At 37.5% G+C, this 22761-nt stretch overlaps 1 protein-coding gene across 12 annotated transcripts in view; it reads left to right on the top strand.

Moving 5' to 3' along the window:
* Positions 1–22761, top strand: part of Pot1 (protection of telomeres 1) — a 62235-nt gene that overhangs the window by 30155 nt on the left and 9319 nt on the right. For all 12 annotated transcript variants that reach the window (XM_048451003.3, XM_048451004.3, XM_085683810.2 and 9 more), the window contains 6 exons: positions 1610–1900; positions 5518–5673; positions 12279–12448; positions 16470–16552; positions 17716–17778; positions 20543–20699. In XM_048451003.3, coding sequence (XP_048306960.3) covers positions 1610–1900; positions 5518–5673; positions 12279–12448; positions 16470–16552; positions 17716–17778; positions 20543–20699 — 920 coding nt within the window. The remainder of the gene's footprint in view (positions 1–1609; positions 1901–5517; positions 5674–12278; positions 12449–16469; positions 16553–17715; positions 17779–20542; positions 20700–22761) is intronic.

Here is a 22761-nt window from a genome sequence, read left to right as displayed (position 1 = left end):
CTTCTTTTAAATAAACTTCCTGTACATTGGAAGCTGTGATTCCAACTGGTTTGTCCTGTCATTTCCGAATATGGTTGATGTTGTCAAATTTTCACGTAGCATTTGGAAGGGATAAGATACATCTTGTAACTTTTTAAAATTAATTTAATTTTATTTAAGAATAGGTTCTTATTGTGTTTCTCTGACTGGCTTCCAACTCCTAAAGCAATGAATGGTGCAGTCCTGGTAAGCTGAGGGAGGCAAGACTGAAACTCAACTCCACTGGAAGAACTTAACCAACATCTGATCATTTGAGGCCCACTCCATGAGATCCTGCTTATCTCTGACACTGCTTGTGTAGCCCAAATCCAGAGACTAGGTAGGCTAGGAATCCAAGAGAAAGCCAAATACTAATGTTCTGCTATACTCATAGATTTTGCTCAGCCATCATCAGAGAAGCTTTCTGTTGCAGCAGATGGGAACAAATACAGAGACCCATAGCTGACAGTGTGCAAAAAGTGAGAGACCTTGGCATACTCAGTCTTTAATGGGACGTCGCCATCAAATCCCTCACCTCAGGGCTCAGGGAGCTCTGGAGGAGGAAGGTGAAAGAACCTCCATAGCCATAAAAGTAAAGTTGTGTTAAGAATGAATATAAGCAGAATCGGCTATGTACCATCTGCAAAATATGCTATAAATGTGAGGACAAAAGCAAATTGGAAAAGTATAAGATAAAATTTGTATATTGCAACCAGAAAAATGAATTAATGATTTTACTATCAGACATAAAGTGTTATTAGAGCTAATAAAGGGGATAGGAGCATTTCATATGAACAAATCTGTTCATGATGAAAATATTAAGACTACATATTTTATAGTTTTCCATTTATAAATGAGCCCACAGGCTTACACAGTGAAAGTCCTCAGAGCATGGTTCCGCCTGCTCAGTTACAAAGATGCCTTAACCTCCAGTGTATTCATTACTTTACACCTTTGTGTGTTCGCGCTTTCTCTAAACCACATTGGTAGCTGTCACATAATACTTTCCCCTTGTGAAAATTATGTGAATTAAACACTCAAAAACATAAAAGTGCAAGTATGATAGAATTTGGGTACTATTACCTTTTTAAAAGTATAAATTTCTTTTAGCGTTTTAAAATTTTAGTGTTTGCATAGTTATGTATCTTGACATAGCATCAGTTGAGTGTTTTGTATTGTTTGTAAAGGAGGAAGAAGAAGCACAATGTCCAAGGCACCTTTTTTAAGAAAAAGCATTTAATTAGGAAGTTCCTTACAGTTGCAGAGGCTTAGTCCATTTTCATGATGGTAGGGAGCTTGACAGCAGGTGTAGCAGGCCATGGTGCTGGAGAAGTAGGGAAGAGTTCTACATCTTAATCCACAGGCAGAGAGAGAGAGAGAGAGAGAGAGAGAGAGACTGGGCCTGGGGTGGGCCTTAGCCCACCTCCAGGGACACACTTCCTTCAAGGCCACACCTCCCAATCCTTCCAATTGTATCTGAGTTCTACTCCCTGTGACTAAGCATTCAAGTATATGGGCCTATGGGGCCATTGTTATTCAAACCACCACAGTTAGTGTTTTGTTTGTTTTCTACTTTGTCTCTCTTTCTTAGATCCAAGTCTATAAAAATGAGCTTCAGGGAATCAACAGCTCTGGCTTTGCCTCTTTGACATTTGAAGGAACTTTAGGGTCTCCTGTCACAGCACGGACTTCAAGCAAACTGTTTAGCTTCAGTGCTCAGGACCAAGAAATGGTAGAAACCTTGCGGGTTTGGGCTTCCACACACATCCCAGCTTCTTCAGCTGTGGTGCAGCTCTGTGATGTTCAACCCCTGCAGTATTATGACCTGACTTGTCAGCTCTTGGGTAAAGCGGAAGTGGACGGAACAACATTTCTTCTAAAGGTATGATCTAAATATTTGAAATCATGATTTAGTCCTTTGTCCTGTTAATAAGGAGCCAGCAGCATTATGATGCAGTGTTTGTAGACTCCATTTTATAATGAGTTAAATTTAACACCCCCCACCCACACCCACACACACAACACACTTCCTACTTAGTTCTGTTCCTGCTTTTCTCTGTGTTTTCCCTCCAGAAAAACAAAACAAAACAGTATTTGTCAGGTATGGATTTTAGAAACAGTGTGACATTCATTTATTTTAATAATAAGAACATTCAGAATTCTGTTATGTCTTTAGTAACACTTTTGTGTGAATATTTCTGCTTCTTTGTGAAAGTCAACTGTGTTGTCACCCTTTTTCACTCTGGGTATACTGCTGTTAAGTTGTTCCCATGTCTTTACTTCCTTGCTCAGGAGAGTAGGCATGAGTAGCTTTGAAATGTTTGGTGTTATTTTTTTGTTTTGTTTTTAAGTCAGCTAGAAAAATTATAGGCACATAAATTCTATTCAGGCTTCATTTACTCCTACCCCACTAATAACCTGGGGAAGGTAGTTACTTCATCATTTTCCTGTTGTGGGAGGCTGTTTGTGTGTTTCCCAGCGCCCATGATTCCCAAAATAATCACACAGCAACTATATTATTTAAATCATGGCTTGATTCATTAGCTCTAGCTTCTTATTGGCTAGCTTTTACATCATAATTTAACCCATCTCCATTATTCTATGCATCACCACGAGGGCAGAGCCTGCCAGCAAAGTTTCAACATGTCTGTCTCCGGCAGTGGCTCATGACTTCTCTCTGACTCCCCTCCTTTCTCCTAGCATTCAGTTTAGCTTTCCCTGCATGTCTTTGTTCTTCCCTATCAGGCCAAACAGTTTCTTTATTAACCAGTGGTATTCACAGCATACAGAGGGGAATCCCACATTATTTTCCTCTTTGACTCTTTGGATTTTCATATAGGATTTTTTGAGCAGCACTGCTTTGGCCAAGATCCTGTGCTTAATGCTCTGTTTGGAATAATCAGACAATGGAATGTCGTGGTGCTTGGATAAGATAGGGCTTCCCATTGCTGTTCCTGCTGGCATATTTTAAAGGAACACTGTAAGGAAAGTTAAGTAAGTCAAGTAAGCCAAACTACACCAAAGAAACATAAAATCATCCAGGGTTAGAAGGAATCCTAGACAAGTAACTTATGTTCCCTGGCCAATGTGACATCCTTAACACATGAGTACTTGTAAACTATTGAATGTTTCCAGGAACAAAGATGCTCGCTCTTTGCTGATAACATATGTTGACTGTTTCGATGATAGAAAAAGCTATAGTTTGAGATAAAGCCTGCAACCCTGTAGCAGATAGAGTCAAAACTGCATTTTTATCTCTAAAGAATCCCTGTATGCCTGTAGCCTATTGTAGTAAATAATCAGTTTTCAGATAAGTCAACCTTGAATGAAGGGTTTATTATATTGTCTTTTAAAACTTATTCCTTGAGAATTTCATAAATTTATACTGTGAAATGTGGTCATATCCACTTCCTGCCCCCCCCATCCTCCCCTCGCTTATCCCCACAAAACATCCCACTCCTACCTTCACGTCCTTTGCTTTCTTCGCTAAGTCCGTTTAGTGCCCCCATGTGTACTGGACTGGGCATCCATTCACGGGGCACGGCCACCCTGCCAGTGACCACACTCCTGAAGAAACATGGTTCTTCTGCCTCCTGAAGCTATTAACTGCCAGGAGCACCTCAGTTAGGTGTGAAGCCTGGTGAGCTCCTCCCACTCCAGGTTTGAATGCTAACAGGGCTGAAGAAGGTCGAGGAACTTATTTTGAAATTCAGCACTGAGAAATAAATATGAAAAACTTAATGAAGCTCTTTGAGAACAGCTTGTTATGTCTTTAAAAACCTTTACAAATCATTTAACAGTCTAGTTTTATAAATTTTTTTATTGAAATAATTTTAAATGTATAAAAACGTATGCTTGAAATAATACTTTTCCTTACTCAAAACCTGGAAGGAAAAAGAAGCGTAGTAATTGTGTGAACTCTTTGATAGAATGTTTTATGAATCTGTAGTGAAATTGTAGACCTAAACTTGTTGAAATAAACTTTAATAATAGTCTGCTTAGTAATATGTTTCATTTATATACTAAAAATGTTCCTACAGTAGAAAAATTATTCTCGGAAGTAATATAGCAAGGTTTTACTCTCAGCTACTTTGAAAGAATAGAATTATGAATGAGTTTTTTCTGATGTTGATTTTCTAATGTATCAGAAATAATTTTTAATTAAATATTAACATGAAAATAGATACTATTCTTTCTAAATTATTCTTATTAATATGCAAAATAATATTTCCTTTTTCAACCTGAACATTACATTACTGACCATGTAATCTTGGTTCTTCTTCCATCATAATATATCCATTGTAGGCTTCCCCAGTAGCCATGTGTTGTAGTTCATTTCTTTGCTAAGAAACGATATCATATCATTGCTTTGATAAGACACTTTGACCAAAATCACCTTATGGAAGGGAAGAGTTACTTGACTTATACCTGCAGATCACAGTCCAGGCGGCGGTCAGGATAGACACTCAAGCAAGAACTTAGCAAGTGGGGCAAGGACGCTACTTGTCTGCTGGCTCATAGACCAGCTTATACAGGGTTAGCGTTCTTACTTGGTTCAGGACCACCTGCCTGAGAATGCTGCTGCTCACAGTGGACTGGGCTCTCCTGCACCAATCAATAATCTAAAACAAATCCCCCACAGACACACACACAGGCCAATCTGAACGAGGCAGCTCCTCAGTTGGCACCATCCTGTCAAATGACTCTAGGCTCTGGCAACACCATTTACCTGGCTGTGGTTTGCATTTAAACCATAATTAAATAAATCTTTCTTAAGAATGCATTTTATTTTTTAATTACATGTATTTGTATAAGTCTTTGCACAATTATGCAGGTGCCTGGAAAGGCAAGAAAAGTGTCTTGGATCACCTAACGATGCAGTTACATGCAGTTGTAAGATACTTGATATGGGTGCTGGAAACCAAGCTCGTGCCTTCTTCAAGAGTGGTATGAATTGCTGAGCCATCTCTCCAGCCTCAGTAATCTCTAATAAAAGCATTATTCCACTTTTTAAAATTACTCTGTTCATACAGTGTAGATACTGAGAAATACTTTCAAGTTTAAATTTCCTTAAGCTTATTCTAGTTTCTTGTTACTCAGTTTGAAACAGTCATAATCTCATTGTCTTAAAGTTTTGACTTTACCTCATATCTTTGTTTTTTATAGTAACCATAAGTTAAATATACCCAGAACTGAGGAGTATAAAGAGAAGGAGAGGTGGGGGGGGGAAGGGAGTGGTATTTGAGCACAGATAGAAAAAAACTCAGTCTACAGTTACTTAATATTTTGCTTGGTATCATACAGTGACTTTTCATTTTTATCTTTCTGCATTTTCCTGCATATCACCTGTAGTTCATATTTAGCCTTTTTACAGTCTCAGAATGATACACATCACATTTAAAAGTATTAAAGACACTCAGTAGCGTGCATCGATTCATTCTGAAGCTTGCCTCAGTATTTCATAAACCTCATTGAGCCTTTTGTTCCTGTCCTATACAGGTATGGGATGGAACAAGGACCACTTTTCCCTCCTGGAGAGTCTCCTTACAAGACCTTAACTTTGAAGGTGACCTAAGTCACATTCTACGGCTACAGAGTCTGGTGGTAGACATTGTGGTCTATGACAACCATGTGCCAGTGGCGAAATCCCTGAAGGTGGTGTTGAGTAGAAACATGCTTGTTCTTTACTTTTTATAGTCTTTGCAGTTTTGTAATTTGTGCTCATATATTGTTTGTAGGTGATATAGAGGGTCTAGAAATTAACCAAATTTGTCTTCAAGTTATATGTATATTGTTGTGCCCAGATTACGACCCCCAGAGAGAGACCACAAGAGAGGCCCAGACTGTAATAAGCAAGGTTTAATCAGCATAATACAAACATGTTTGGAACTCATCTCCATCCCCGTTACAACAAGGTAGAGAGGAGTTGTATCTCCTCTGTGGGGTAAGCTTTTAAAGGCATAACTACAAAGAGAATCTTTGAAGATGCTTTGGCATGGGTACAAGGACTTTTAATCCCTCACATTCTGTTAAGTCAGCTTTTCCTTGTTTTTAGAGCAAGGCCACTGTTCTTGAGTTAGGCTATCTTTATCAGCCTGTACCAGGTGGATGGCTGGGCTGAGCTAAGTGACCTTCTGCTCAGAATATCCTGGGTGAGAGAGGGGAAGGCCAGTATCTTCCTGGGAAAACATTCTGATAGGAAATTTCTTCTTGCCCCTTTGAGAATAAGGGCTGAAGGTTCCACATATACATACATACATACATACATATATATATATATACATACATACATACATATATATATATATATATATATCGCGTTCAGAAGTTTAAACTTAATTTAGACATACATTTTATAACATAAACACATATATTTAAAATTATTTTTTATTTGAGAATGTAATTGTATCAATAACCCTTTTTCCATTTTCTCCTTCCCTCCACACCCTCCCATGTACTCCCCATCCCTTGATTTCTTTGGCCTCTTTCTCTCTCTGTGTTTCTCTAGGTGTGTGTGTATATAAATGTTACGTGTATGCATATTTTCAGGCCTGGTCATTTGGTATTAGATAACCAATTGGTGTGCTCTTCCCTGGGTGAGCAGACTTCTGCTCTCAGCATTCCTCATTGTCTGTAGGTCTTTGTCTGGGATTCAGGTCTTCTGAGCTTCCCCCTCTCTCATTAGCATGTCTGTTCATGCCACCCTCATTCAGATCATGTTCAGGAAGTCTTGTTGGTAAGACTTAATGGGTTTAGCTCTCCAATATTTCTAGAAAACACAATCTCAGAGCAGACTTCCTGTATCTTTGGTTCTTAAACAGCCTTCATTCCCTCTTTTCTGAAATGTCCCCCGAGCTTTATGTACAGTTATGTTGTAAATGGATTCTTTGGACTAAGCTCTGTATTTGTGCATCTTGATTGATTGTGGTTTTCTGAAATGGTCTCTGTTTTAAAGAGAATTTTTCCTTGATGAAGGATGAGAACTACACTTTTCTGTGTGTATAAGGATAAATTTTTAGGATACAGTTAGGGAATATATTGGTTTACTAAAGTGGCAGTTGTAGGTTCTCCTCCAAGATCCATGGCTTCACTAGTTCCAGGTAATTGGCTAGATTTACAGTACCAGGCATAATTTCCCTCTTGTTTAGAGAGCTATTGGTTACTACCAAGGTATGCATACCACTACTGCAACCCTAGGGTTATCATGCCATGCTGGTCTTTGTTGTGCATCATGGCCATCACAGCTGGATAGGACTGCTGGTTGCTTTTTCCTTTGAGAGCTTCCATGGTGCCTTATGCAGGGGACTTTCAGATCAGGTCCAACTCAGGGTTCCTAGTTCCTGGGTCCTATGTCCAAAGTCATGGTGTCTTCAGCATGGTGCCTTCTGCCTCTGGGGGACAACAGCAGTAGCCAATGTTTTAGAAATCTCTCAGACAACCCTGACCAATAAATCAAAAGACGACTTCTCATGTGTTGGGAACTTTTTAAATTATGTCTACAAGAATATTTTTTTCTAAAAATAATAAAAATAAATTTGTGATGTGAGAAATCTTATTTATGATGCTATAAAATTATTAGCAATATTTTAAAAAGAAATTGCAACTTTAATGATAGATAAGACTAATGATATAGTTTTAACCACCAGAATGCCATCACTAAAGTAATATATATCTTCACCACAATAATAATGACAAATGATTTTATTTTATATGGGTGGCATTTGGACAAAGTGCTATATTAAACTACTACCGTTGGCTCTCATTTGTAAAGTCTACTTATTAGTAACCTAGAAGTCTAGAAAGAGTAGAAATGTGTGAATTTTCATCATACACATCATGTATGATGTGAATTATTTTCTTTTGATAAAGTTTTCAAGTCATTATATAAAATTAAACTTCAAGTTCGAGAAATAAAAATTTTTAGGTAATATTTTTTCTTTAGAAGCTCCATTTTTTTATTTTTATTTTTTCAAAAGTAGATCTTGAGTTATTGGTTTCTACTGAAACAAAATCTGAGTCTCCAGAAGTAAATTCTGTAGCAGCTGCTCTGGCTCCTGTCTGTGCTATTCTGCAGCTTTTGTTCCGTGAGTCACCACACCAGGTTCTGGGCAGCCAGTGGGAATCATCTCAGGTCACAGTCTGTCCAGGGAACTCTAAGCTCTGCCTCACAGGACTGTTCCATGCTAAGCGGCAATAGTTCTCTGTAATGGACAAGTGACTAAGGTGCCAGCCCCGGTTCCAGCTCTCTAGTTTATTATCTTGAGACATCCTGAATTGTTTTGGCGGAGTGTAGACTTGCCTTTGTGCATATTACATTGAGAAAGTATTATGTCACCTAGTGTGCAGAGTGATTTGGGTAGTTTGTGTGTATTGTATTGACCTTGCTTATTGTCTAGGGAAATTTGGCAGTTCTTATTATATTTAGATTCACAAATGGTAGAGAATAGTTTTTCTTCATTTTTACCAATTTTTTTGAAAGTCTCCTGTTCCTGGGTCTAATAAATGCTGAAAAGAAATGATCTTTCCTATAGATCATCTCTATTTATTTATAAGAAGAGAAAACCCAAATAAAACTGCATGTGTGCAGTGTAGTCCCGTTCCTGCTTATTGAACAAATATCTGAGACCTGAAAACACTTTCCTGTCATATGTGTTACAGATGTCTTAACTAACTCTAATCAATGAATTCTGTGAAGGGCAGGGCCAGGGTACAAACATTTTCTTACCCTTTAGAAATGTTTGTGTACATTGAGGCACCTGTACTTGGTGAAAACATAGTTTGAAAGATAGACTTTGGGATTTTTTCCGAAGATGCTGTCTACACTGATTGATTTACTTTGGAAACAAGAATAATGATAAGTCCACATTTGAATATGCTTTCATAATACACAGGAAGGACTCTTTAATGAGAAGAAAGGATGCTCCATAATCTGCTTTAACTATTTGATTATTTGACTTCTCTTCTGCTGTGCTCAGGTCCTAACTAGGCATATTCACTCCACCTATCCTGCTTCTCTTCCCTAAATCCTGACCAGCACATTGCAAAGGAGCTCAGGGCAGTGCGGATTAAAAAATATCTTCTACTTAGGGACTCCAAGAATGCTGTCTATGACTGGGTTTTCACAGTTCCAACGTTGCTGCAACCTCTGCATTGTCCACTAGAGGGTGACATGAGCACACGTAATTAAGAAAATAGATGGCTTGTCATTTCTCTTAGACATAGCATTATATTGTTTGCCGGGCACTATCAGGATGCAGAGTATTCTCTTTGTGAGTAATATAATTTTACATTACTTACTATTCCTTGATACTACTTTTACTTATTTCCTGACAACCTCTGAAACATTGACAGTAAGAAATCTTCAGTCACATGTCATTGATGCAAATACCTTCTCAACACTTCAAGACAGATGTGAAGAGTTGCATTTTAATATTAGCATGCATGGAATAATTTCATAACTTGTGTAGGATCAGGAAAATGTTTTTTTTAATAATGACAACAGTTTATGCAGTTATAAAGCATAATGTTATCAACTTCTATAAATAATATATTCTTACCCTGCTGCAATTTTTAAAATAGTATAAAATATATATAGTCATAATCACATTTTTGCATTTAGTGACCTAATAACTGTGGTTACCTCTAGCAATAAAAATTTTTGTTGTTAAATGGAGAATACTCTTTTCTAGATTCATACATAGTGACTTCTTTCTAGTCTTATGTTTTTAATAGTTATGTATTGATTAGACTTTAATAACAGATTAAGCTACACCTGTTTCTTTATTGAAATTCCTTAGTTTGTAGCTTTGGAATCTTATTGCATCACTAACAAGATTAATATATGAGCATCAAGCACATTACGTAATATTTATTCAAGCTTTACAAAATGCAGTGCTGCCTCCAGAAGGCGTTTTTATTAATAACTGTTTGTCATCTTTTCTCTGTGGTCTGCTAGAGTAATAAGCTTTATGTACATTGTGTTCCCTGGTCTAGTGTCGGGAAGGAAGCACATGGTTAAGTTCCATGCCTTTACCATTGATGCTTTGTCCTGAAGATTTTCCCACACTTATTTCAGACTCCTCTGCATTAGAGCTGTGTGTGGAACCTGCTGAAGTCCCTGTGGTCTCAGTGGCCTGCTCTTGAGGTTACTCTTACTCCAGCACGTGGCTGTGCTCACCACTCCTTAGGGTGTATGTCTTACTTTTGTCTTGCCCCACATCCTACTCTTCAGAACAATCCTGACCTTTTTTTTTCTTTTCTTTTCTTTTTTTTTTTTTTTTGATTTCTGTTTTTTTGGATTTTCGAGACAGGGTTTCTTCGTAGCTTTTGGTTCTTGTCCTGGAACTAGCTCTTGTAGACCAGGCTGGCCTTGAACTCACAGAGATCCGCCTGTCTCTGCCTCCTGAGTGCTGGGATTAAAGGCGTGCGCCACCATCGCCCAACTCCTTTTTCTTCCATATACGTTTTTGGAAAAAGTTTTCAGATGTCATGAAAGACACTGAAATGCCTGGCTGAAATTGCCTTAAATTTAAAATTTAATGTAAACGAAATTAATCTTTGTGTAGCTAAACTTTGTCTACTAATGGAGGTCTTTTTCTGTTTCAACTTTCTTTCTAGCCCTTAATGGTTATAGGCATCTGCTATACTAATGTAAAATCAAAAGGACTAAGCATTATGAAAAGCATACAAAAATATGTATTTTAATATTTATTATTCTAGTATCTCACTTTAGAGTCCTCATGGAAAATATGTATTTCCCTTGTATTTTTTCCCTGAACCTTTCTGTATTCCCTTCACCTCTTTAACCTCTTTAACTTCTCCACCTCAATTACCTTTAAAAGCAGATAAAGGTAATTTGAAGAGAATAGACTGGCTTCTTCCATCTGCCTGCCCACCTCAGAAAACCTGCAAGGACCAGAAAGAAATATCCTTGGAAGAGAAATCGTAGGGCTGGGAGTATGGCTGTTTCTCCCTGACGTCCTCTCTACTCCCCCTGCCCCACTAGAGCTTAAGGTTACCGAAGAGCTTCCAGAGTAGAAGCTTGGTTTGCTTGTCTCTCTTCCTCTCCCTTTTTACCTCTCTCCCTCCTTACCTCCCTCCCTACTCTCATCTCTACACCCTTCCTACCCTCTCCCTCCATTTGATGCTTTTCTAATTTATTATGTTACCACAATTATACTGAATTTGTAGGGAAAAGGGGAAAAGTAGCTCTTCACTTATCCAACACTCAGAAATGCTGCTTATAGGCAAGTGAATTAAACTTCCTTATATTCTTCCCTTTTTACTTATAAGTCTACATAAAAATACATGCAGCTTATATTACATCGTGTGCTCCTTTTGGTAGATATCAGTGTCTTTTTTATTTTATCTTATTAAAATGGAATTGCTTGGGCTGGTTTGGAATGTGTGGGTACAAACTGTCTTCCCCCACAACTGGTGCTAGAGTCTCGTCCAACAGCACTTGACTCTAAATGTCAGTGGCTTTTAATACCCTACTATGTTTTCTTATTTGCAATATTCATTGAAAAATGTCTAAATTCTCTAGTTACAGATGTTTTAGTATAAATTTAGAAAAATAGCTGAGATTGACTTAGAGTGGTTCATTCAAAATTCTGGTTTAATCCTACATTTGAATTTATAGAATGTATTCCACAAGATTGTGATAAAAATATAAATGTTATATTAGAACTTTGTTTTCCATGAAATGTGTAAGATACGGGAAAGCAGTTGGTGGCGCACGTGTATGACAGCAGCAGAGGACTGAGGCAGGAGTCTTCCTGTGACCAGCAAGAAAATAACCTGGGAAGTAAATGTGGCCATTGTGTTATTTTGATCAAACTAGATGATTAATTTTTTTCTAATGTCTTATAGTGAGGAGATTTTATGCCTCATTTATAATATTATTTTAGGGTAGTTCAAACAAGTTCTTTTCAAAATATTATCAAATAGAATTTCATTTAGGTCTTAGATCCCTTCACTGTATTCTATTGATGAGCCTCAGAAATGGGCCTGCCTGTGCTGTGTAGTTTGCCCATGGGCATGTGCATAAGCATGCTCCCATCCGTGTTTCAGAGCTGATGTGGAGTCCATGCAGCTGGCACCACGCCTAGTGCTGCCCTCCTTCCAGTGTCTTGTGCAGTTGGAAAGCGTCCTTGGTTGTGTCCTTTGTTACTGCCTCCTATTGACTGAAATTTTCAACTACCAAAAATTGTTTTAATTAATTCCTTTTTTCTGAAATAATTTTCTTAATATTCTTTTAGATCGGAAGCTTTCTTAGGATCTTTAGCCTCCATACGAAACTTCAGTCTGTTAATTCAGAGTTCAAAAATTCATTGTTAAGACTGGAGTTTCATCTTCATGGAGGGACCAGTTATGGTCGGGGTATCAGGGTTTTGCCAGAAACAAGTCCGTGCTTGGATCAGCTGAAAAAGTGAGTATTTTATATCCCACATTTTAAAGCACATTAAAGGATATTTTTAAAGTTCTTAGAAAATAGCACATTAGCATTTCAATTTGCTTCTTCCTTTGGTGTTTTTAGTGTGAACCGTGAACAGAAACAATTTTACCATATTCTGGAGGAAGAAATCCATATATCTTCAAAGAGAAAGTACATCATTCTATATAAACTGAAATAAAATTATTGTCATTCAAGGTTTAATTTACTTTAATTGCCTTTGATGTTAACTTTCTATTTTATGAGTTCCATGTTATTTCAATTCACGATGTGCCAGAACAGAATTTCACTTTTCTAATATTTTAGTCAAATTTTTTCCATATATATATTAATCATATTCCTTTCCCATTCCTAAGTACTTCCAGATCCTCCTGCACATCCCTTCCCACATAACTTCATGTTCTCTCTCTTTCCTTCTCTTACTCAAGAAAAAAGGAAAATAAATCAAAACAGATAAACTAAAGAAATCAACAGATAAAAATTAACAGTAACAACAAAAAGCAGAAACAGAGCATGGGCCTGTCCTGGGGTATTTGACACAGTGTCAGTGTATTGGTAAAAACAGATTTTTCCCTTTCTCAAGGATTATTAGTTTCAAATAACTTTTTGGTTCAAGCTGGGACTTCCTTTCTCAGTGCTGGGTTTTGTCTGCTTTGAACCTGTCTCAGTCTTGTACATGCTGTGACAGTGTCTTGAGTCCATGTGTGCGTCAGTCTTTTTGCATCTGGAAGATGCTATTCCTTTGGAATCATCACCTCCACTGGCTTTTTCAGGCCTTATGCCTTCTCCCTTGCATTGCTCTCTGAGCCTTGAGAGGAGCTGTATGACAAAGACGTCCTTTTAGGATGTGTGTTTCAAAGACTCTCAACCTTTGCACTTCGTCTGGTTGTGTTTATTGCCTACCATCTGCTATAAGAAGAAGCTTCCATGTTGATGTTGAGTGATGCTCAGTTTTTAAAAGTGGCTAGGCTAGTTACTCCTTTAACATATGTGCCACTGTTATACCAATATACATTGTAGGAGGATTTCTGTAGTAGGGTGCATGGTTTGTAACTGGGTGAAATTAATTTTAATTCTGAGCTGGATTATTTTTCTCATCTCTTCTTTTTGAGTATTATTTCTTATTTTCTAGAGCTTCCAAGTGTGTCCTTGCCTTACTTCTCCAGTTTTTTGATGTAGGCACTTAGTGCTATGAAAATGTCCCTTAGGCCTGCCTTTATTGTATTCTATAAAGTTAAATATGCTGTATTTTCATTCAACCAAAATTCATTCAAAAGTTTTTTAATTTCCTTATTTATTTCAAGCTTGACTCAATTTTTATTCAGTCGTGAGTTGTCCAGTGTGTATGTGTTTGTATATGTTTTCTGTTTCCAGTGTATTGCTGTCCAGCTTCCATGGTGCTCATGTGGAATGCGTGCTATAATTTCAGGTTTTTTATGTATGTTGAGACTTGCTTTGACTTGCTTTGTGTTCAAGTATGTAGTCAATTTTGCAGAAAGTTCTATGGACTACTGGAGAGAAAGAATAGTCTTTAATGTTTAGGTGGGACATTCTTAAATATGTGCTAGTTCCATTTGATTTACAATATTATTTACCATATCTCTGTTGAGTTTTTGTCTGGGTGACCTGTCTATTGGCATGAGGAGAGTGATGAAATCACCCACTTTCAATATGTCAATAAGTGATTTTAGCTGTAGTAGTGTTTTTTTTTTTATGAACTGGAGTGCCTTTGTGTTTGGTACACACATTTAATATTGTAATATCCTCTTGGTGGATTTTTCTTTAAGGGGGATGTAGTGTACTTCCTTATTTCTTTTTATTATTGTTGGCCTGAAGTCTTTCTTCAACTATTAAAATAGCTATTCCTGCTCTCTTCTTGGATTCGTTGGCTTGGAATACTTTTCTCCATCTCTCTCCCATAAGATGATGTCTAGCCTTGGTTGTGAGTGGTGTAGCAGAAAGATAGGTCCTGTTTTCTAATCCGTCTGTTAGTCTATGTTTTTTTGATTAGGTAATTGAGGCCGTTAACATTGAGAGCTTTTAAGAGCAGAATTCATTAATTCGTGCAATTTTGTTTTCATGGTATGAGGTGTATCATCCTCTCCCTTTCTTTAGATTAACTTCTTTGATTATTTATATCATGTGCCCTCTTAAGTGAGTTCTTCTTAGCTAAGGTTTTCCTCCTGCTGTCTTCTGTAGATTTGGATTGGTGCACAGAAATTGCTTAAACTTGTTTTTATTGTAATATTTTCTTCTTTCTTCATCAATTATGAGTAATAGGTTTTTTTGGGTGTAGTAGTCGGTACTGGTATCTCTGGTCTCTCAGAGCTTGTAGACATCTGCCCAGGCCCATTAGAGTCTCTGTTGAGAAGTTGAATGTTCAAGTGGGCCTGCTCTATAAAAGTCTTGGTCTTTTTCTATTGTATCCTTTAATATGCATTCTTTGTTCTGTATAGTTAGCACTTTATTATGCATCATGGTCTAGTATGGTTTTATTATGCATCATCTTTTCTGGTCTAGTCTAGTGTTCTGTGTGCTTCTTGTACCTACCTGGATAAACATCTCTTTCTTTCTATTGGGGGAGTTTTCTTCTATGATTTTATTAAAAATATTTTCTACATCTAATAACCTGGATTTCTTCATTTATATCATTTATAGATTATCATTCATAGATTTGGTCTTTTTATAATGTCCCAGATTTCCTAGATATTTTTTGACTGGATTTTTTATATTTGAGTTTTTCTTTGGCCAACTCATCTGTTCCTTCTACATTGTCTGTAAGACCAGAATTCTTTCTTCATTTTTTTTTTTTAAACCGGTAGCTGAGGCTGATCTGTGAAGTTTTTTTTGTTGTTTTTTTGTTTTGTTTTGTTTTGTTTTTTTGACCTGTGAAGTTTTATTCAGCTTCTTTAGTTTTTCATTTCCAGTTTTATTTTAGTTTGTTTTTTTTTTTTTTTGTTATTCTATTTCTTTGTTAAACTCTACTTCCATGTTTTGAATTCTTACTGGCTTACTGGCTTCTGGAGGGGGTATATTATCTTGTTCTTCCTTCTTGTGTTTTGCTCTATTATTTAGGCATCTCTAGTTATGATATTCTAGATATTTCTTGGTGTAGATATCTGTTCTTGTCTTTGTTGGGGGAGTTTCTGATCTTTGCTTACTTTCGCTCAGTCTGGTCCCTAGCCAAGTTTGGTGGCTGTAGGGTCGCTAGTGAAGAGCTCTCTGGGTCAGAGCTAAGGGGTGGGTCTGGACCCGTGATAGAGAACTGTTGTGCCGTGGGATGGAGAGTTGTTCTGCCGCTCAGGCACAAAGGAATGAAGCTGGACTAGAAGGAAAGGCTGAGAGAAGTGACTGAGAAAATTTAGACCCTGGATCTGAACCATGATGTTGAGTCACAAGGGGGTGGTGGTGAACTGGAAGGAGGGAAGCAGACACGTAGCTGCAGCAGGACCAGGGGTAAGTATGGAGAGACTAGAATGGAACACAAGCAAAAGAACAAAGGTCGCCTACCTGAGCCAGGCTAGTATGGCAGCAGTGGGTCCTAGTACACAAGACGTCCTGCAGGTCAGTGGAGTCACAAAGCAATGAACATGGATAGTCTGTATGGGAAATCTGAAAAGTGGCTGACAGGGAGGCCCTGTGTCCACATCCAGATATTAGTCCCAGATATTAGTCCCAGGAGATTGAGCTTATTGTTCCAATGTTGGGTGATATCGTTGTAACTGCTAATGTTAACCATTTCCCAGGGTGTTTTGTTTTGTTTTGTTTTGTGTTTGTAGTAGTTCACTGACTGACTGTTCTATTCATATCTGTCTGACCTGCTGTTTACTTTGACGGCTTTGGAGCTCTCAGATAATCTGATAAAAGCTCCAGACCATTGACCGGAATCATTAAATTTTATAATTTAATGAACTCTTGGATTTTGTGAGTAAAGGTAAAACTTACTCTGTTGACTTTATTACACAGTTTGGTTTCCTATTTTTTTTTTTAATTTTAGAGAGTTAGAATGTGCAGGTGTGAATGTCAATCAGCCTTCAGGTGGAATCTGTCAATCAGAAAATGAGGACATTTCACTTTCAAGTAAGGATAATCTGTAACAGTGACATTTTACTTCCTCAGAATTTGAGAAGCATTTCTCAATTTCTCCATGCTTTCTTCCTTGTCTCTCTTTTTAATTCTTATACTTATATGGTGTATATTTGTGTTAAAGTAACAGTTTAGCATTTATCTGACCAATATACAACTAAGCTTGGTTCACCCTTGAATCACACTTTCAAATTAGAGTGATAGTGTTTATTTGAATTATAATGTATGCGTAGTGTTTTGTATTCATTAAAAAAAAACTATGTGATTTTCCTAAGCAACCATTTTGCTTGTCAGTTTCTAAAGGGAACAAAAGGTGCTGATGCTCCTTTATATTAGCCAGTCCAAGTTGTTTTGCTTATAAGTATATTGGGTGTCTAATGCATAAACATGAGTCATCCAGATATCTTAAGATAATTCTTATTGTTGAACTTAGTAGAATTGCTTTTGTACATGCTATATTCCGAGATTTGTCTATGCCGAAGCGTATGTCAGTAGCTCAGTTCTTAATGCTGAGAGAAACGGTGATGAATAGTCTTGCAGTGTGTTTTCTTGTCGTATAGATGGCTTCAGCGTCTGCCAAAACATCAAGTCACTGCAGATATGTTTTTATTGGAGGCTTCCTATGTATTACTTATTAGTGTATTTCGAATTCTGCACCCTGTCTTGTTAATAATTTCTAGTGGTTGCAAAAACCTTTCTTGAAAAGACAAAAACACTGTGTTCTCTATGAATGACCTTCCTTCCTTCTGTTGTCAGCAATCAAAATGTGAGTTCATTTCCAAGCTTTCCTTGTTTTTCTTGTTATTATTCTTTCAATCAGTACCAACGTTTCTTGATTGCTGTGCCTTGAAGTCAGGTAGCATCAGTCCACTAATTCTCCTCCCTGTCATGATTTATCCAGTATTGTGAATTCTTTATATTTCTCCTCAAAGAAAGGAGAGACCTTGCCTTTTAATTTTTGTAACTAAGCCTGTTATTTTTGTTAAGAGTATCTGAATCTGCAAGGAAATTTCAGGAAACTAGACATTTCAGTGTTTATTTAGACTTTCCTCAGTTTCTCTGGACAATGTTCTATATTTTAAGTTTTACAATGAGTTTCTGGTGCACGTTTTTTAAATAGCTATGTAATTGTGAGATTTCCTGTTCTCTTCCCGTAGACTCCGGATCAGGCTCAGTATCACTCTATGAAGTAGAGCGATGTCAGCAAGTCTCCGCTACAAGTAAGACCACTCACAGTACAGTGACTAGCATGCAGATGCCTGTGGTTACACTGTCCAACCAATGCCTTCATACCATCAGTGACAGGAGATCCTGGGGCAGTCAGCACTTGCGTTTAACTTTGATTCCCCTGCTTCATCCTATAGTGCCATAATATAGAACCCATGTGTGTACATAGTTCTATATTGAATTTGCATTTTAAGTTATATAGCAATGCAATTATAAAATGTATTTAGTGTAATGATACAAATTATACTATGACATTAATTCAATATAATTATGTGATGTATTGAACTCTATACACTTAAGAAATTATTTGCACTGTGCTCCCATATTTTAATATCTGCAGTGATCATACACATTTACCACATATACTCCTGTTATTTGAACTAACTTGATTAAAAGCTCTAATTGAGAAAAAATATCTGTGAACAGAAGTACATTAAATAATTCATTAAGTTGTTCATTAGATGTCTAATGCTGTAAAATAGGAGTTTCTCCTCTTGGAGAAAGGGGTGTAAGTATGGGATGGGAGACAAAAGATTTCTGGCTTTTTTGGAGCTGAAGCTGCCTTGTAGTCAGACTTTAGGTGCCTATGTGGATACCATTACAGGTATTGTCATGCAGAGGCAATGATCTCCAGAAGTAAGGAGCATATGTAATGCACAGACAGATCTTGACCTATGAAAGTATTCCTGGTATCTTTGGACAAAATTAGGACAGGGAAATTAGAGATAAATCAACAACATCCTGAACTGCTAAAAAAATAAAGAAATGTTCAGCTAATAGAAAATATCAAATCTGGGACATTGTGATCACCAGCTAAAGACTAGTGCTGGATTAGAATTTCTTGAGTAAAACTGGACTATGTGAACTTGTGTTGCTAGTAAAATTTAATAAAACGTGATTGAATAGAAAACTCTTAAAAGGTAGAATGACACCTAATTAATGAAGCAAATAATGTTAAAGAAATATGGCCATTTTGCTAACGTGATGGTAATTATTGGTTTAATTGTGAATCTGTTTTAAACTACTGGATTCTAAGTTACCCCCTTACTAATTACAAGAGTAGGAAATTCACTCAGAGTAGAGATGCGGAACATTCTTTACTCAACTGCACGGTTTCCCTCCCCTGGAGGGCAGGCTCCTCTCTCAGACCACTTCATAGGGTGCATTGAGAACCAGTGTCACGTTTGTAATCTCTGTACCACAGCGCATGATCAGAATCTGAGTGTGCGGGAATACCACCCCCATCTGAAACGATGCTACTCAGAAAACTAATTGTCCCCTTCTCAAGTCAGTGTCATGAAGTAAACACAGAGAGACTGGGGATCAGTTGAAGATGGAATGTGAACACGTGAAGGACAAGTATTCTGCACTGTTAGGATTAGAGCAGAAACGTAAAGACAGTGGGAGAGAAAACTTAAAAATCTGATAAGCAAATAGCAGTGGTAAAATCATGTTGTCTTTGAAACAGACACTGCAGCTATATCAATGAGACAAATTGTTCTCATGATGTAATTGTTAGGAGAAACAGGAGAATTCCATAATTTCTGGAAGCTGTTGCCAATAATTCAGTAACAAAATTATAAAGTGAGAGACAGATAAAGGTAGATCCAGAGAAGAGTGTGTTATAATTGTTGGACCTTAACAGCATATTCAGGATGGCTTTATGTTGTTCTCACAATTTTTCTTTAAGTCTGAAAGTAATACAAAATTTAATTATTTTAAAACATTACCTCAAAATGTGAAATGCAGCAGTGTTTCATTTTATTTTAAATTGATCAGGGCTATACAGAACATGTGTCTCACTACAAAGCTTAGCCATTTGCCACATGAGGAAAATATATTCCTTGAGGGTTTTGGTGGATTTAATCTATGTACAGAAGTAATGTTCCTGATTGTTCAGGAATTGTAGGGCTTGTGCATCAGTTCTGTTTTGTTTTCTAAGTAGGGAGTGTTACCTAGAACAGTATCTAAGGAGCCGAGGAAGAGCTCTTTAGTGTAAACTCAGTTCTCTGTCCTCAGCCTTCCAGTTTTATGTTTCCCAGGCATTTCCTTGTGCTGTTCTTCTGTTGCAACTCTAATTGCTTCCTTTCTCCCACACCCCCTTCCTCCTCTCCTACTTCCCTTTCCTACTTAGAAAATGAATTCCTTTTCTTTTACACACTGAGCACGTCTGTGATAATTGGGTTCCGACTAGTTCTGTTCTCACATTCTAACTCTTAAACGAAGGAAAGTTCAATAAAGTCTTGAATTTGAGATACCCAGGACAAGAGCCTGTGTGGCAGATAATTTTTAGTGAATGTGTTTTGTTAGCATTTGTTTGATGAACTGTATTGGAATGTAAGCTGTTGCGTAGTGAGTTGTCTCCAAGGTGGGCAGTGAACTGTTTCACATTTTTGCAATGGTTAACATTTATTTTCTTGTTGAAATAAAGCTTCCTGTTTTGCATAAATTAGAAGTTACTAGAAATTTCTATTAGTTTCATATAAAAATACATTAAACATAGTATTTAATGGTATAAAGATGTATAAGCATGCAGTATATAATTAAATTCCATGTGCTCCAGTTGCCCACAGCTATTCTGTATGTCTGCTGGGTTTCTGTTTTGTGCTGGCACTGTCCATGGGCCTTAGGTGCATATCTAGTAACTGTAGCTGAGATTGATTTCATAATATGTCTTTGCTTCATGGGATTCATGCCAAACACAGCTAAGATTCCTATACATTATTTATTCTGATTGAATGTAAAAATTCTTTACAGTACTTACAGATCACCAGTATTTAAAGAAAACACCAATTTGTGCCATTTTGAAGCAAAAAGCTCCTCAACAATATCGAATCTGTGCAAAACTGAGATCATATATGCCCAGAAGACTTTTCCAGTCTGTTAAACTGTTTTGTCCTAAATGTAATTCATTGTAAGTATTTCCCAAAATTATAAAAAGTCATATTGTTTGTTGTTTGTATATATGTATGTCCGTGTGTGTGTGTATATGTGTGTGTGTGTGTGTGTGTGTGAGAGAGAGAGAGAGAGAGAGAGAGAGAGAGGTTTTAAGTATTAAAATGAGCACGTCATGATTTGATTTGTAGTATTTTAAAGAATGCTGATGATTTGAAGGGAAAGTACACAATTTCTACAAAGAAAATCCTTTTGAGTCATTCTTTTTTTTTTCTTTTCAGTTTTTTGAGACATGGTTTCTTTGTAGCTTTGAAGTCCGCCCTGAAACTAGCTTTTGTAGATCAGGCTGGCTTCAAACTCACAGAGATTCACCTGCCTCTTCCTCCCAAGTGCTAGGATTAAGGGTGTGCGCCACCATCGCCTGGCTTGAAATTGATGTTATTTTCAGGCTTGAAATTCAGATTTTCGTAGGTTTAATACACACAACTGAAAATTTTCTGTTATGTTTAATAATGGTAATGTAGTTACGTGTGGTGTCTTCATTCTAAACACCAGTTATGTGAATATGTAAAATTATGGGACCTTTTATAATCTTATTAATATGTATTTGAATGAAACAAAGAACTAAAAAGGAAAGAAGGAAAGGACATGACTGCGCTAGGTACCATGGAGGAGAAGGTTTACTACAGGTGTGTGGGAGAGCACAGAGGAAGGGATATCTGGGAGAGTCCTGCGTGGGATGACCAGACTGAGCCCTGTGAGTCATGGGGAGGTGAAGGGAGAGGGAGAGGGCATCAGCTGCTGCCGCCTGCAATCCAAAGGTTCAAAAAGGGCAAGTGAGCAAAATATCTAGATTAAATAGGGAAGAGCCTCCAGGAAAGGGCAACCCTGGGCTGGAGAGTTCAGGATAGAAGGCTAGAGGGCCGGGTGTGTAACAGGTAGGGACTGAGAGATGCTGGGAGAACCTGGCTGCCAGGTCTACTTTGATGTTAAATGGGCACCTCAGCCATTTGTCCCAGGTTTGGAACTTAACAGTATTCATCTTAAAACATGTTTAGATTATAAACTTTATCTCCTATTAGTTCATTCAATATAATGTACCATCTTTCCTTGAAACATAGATAATGATATTTTGGGCAATACAGTTACTGCATGAACATGCACACTGGGCCAGCATTCACGAAGCTGAAACTCTAGTGCACTGTCTTGTAAAACTCTAGTGCACTGTCTTGTGAAAAGACACCTGCACAAGGTCCACATAATTGTGTTTGTGTAGTATTTGTTAATATCACTAGAATAATGTATGTGTGGTTTTCCTTACAAAATCTGAGATTATTATGTTTTCAGAGAAAAATCAATCCTTAAATCCCATTTCATAAAACTCAAGGAGTCTGTTTTTTACCCACGTGATCTTGAGCGAAAGCATCTTAGAGAAGCATTTTAGAAAATGTAAGACAACCTGAAGTTCCACACAGCTGGGGACAGAATCAGGACAAGGACTTAAACCTTTTGATCCCAAGCCATGTCACTTCTACTCCATGAGAACTCATGTGACTTGTACGACTTATTATTAACAATAAGTGATGTTAGCTCCGTTTTAAAGTAGGCACCCTATGGCAGTGGAAGTAACTGGGATGAAGACAGAGCTGATGGTGTAAGACAGCAGGTTGGTCCTGGGAATGACTGTAAGCTAGGACTCTAAACCAGTCCTGAGCTAAGGAGACAGGGCAGCAGGTAACTGTCTGCTGCCAAGCCCGATGACTTGAGTACCCGCGTGGTAGGAAATTGTCCTCTGACTTTTACACATGGTCCATGGCATGTGTTTGCCAGCACAGATGCAGTCTAAGTCTATTTGTGGTAAGGATTTACCTAGCCATACAGTGTTAAACACCTATTGAGTAAAATCTGTTAATTCTGTGAAGTGGATTGTCTTCTGAGTTTGAGAAAGCTTAGCTGATTTAATCTTCATGTAAAATAGTTTTTTTAATTTTGTTCTTTACAAATTCACTTATTCTGTGGGTTTTAGTGCTGTACCTGCATGTGTGTCTGTGCACCATGTGTTTGCCTGATGCCCACAGAAT

Source organism: Myodes glareolus, chromosome 25 (assembly GCF_982192425.1).
Source record: "Myodes glareolus chromosome 25, mMyoGla1.1, whole genome shotgun sequence".
NCBI lineage: Eukaryota > Metazoa > Chordata > Mammalia > Rodentia > Cricetidae > Myodes > Myodes glareolus.
This window is presented reverse-complemented; position numbering and strand designations above follow the sequence as displayed.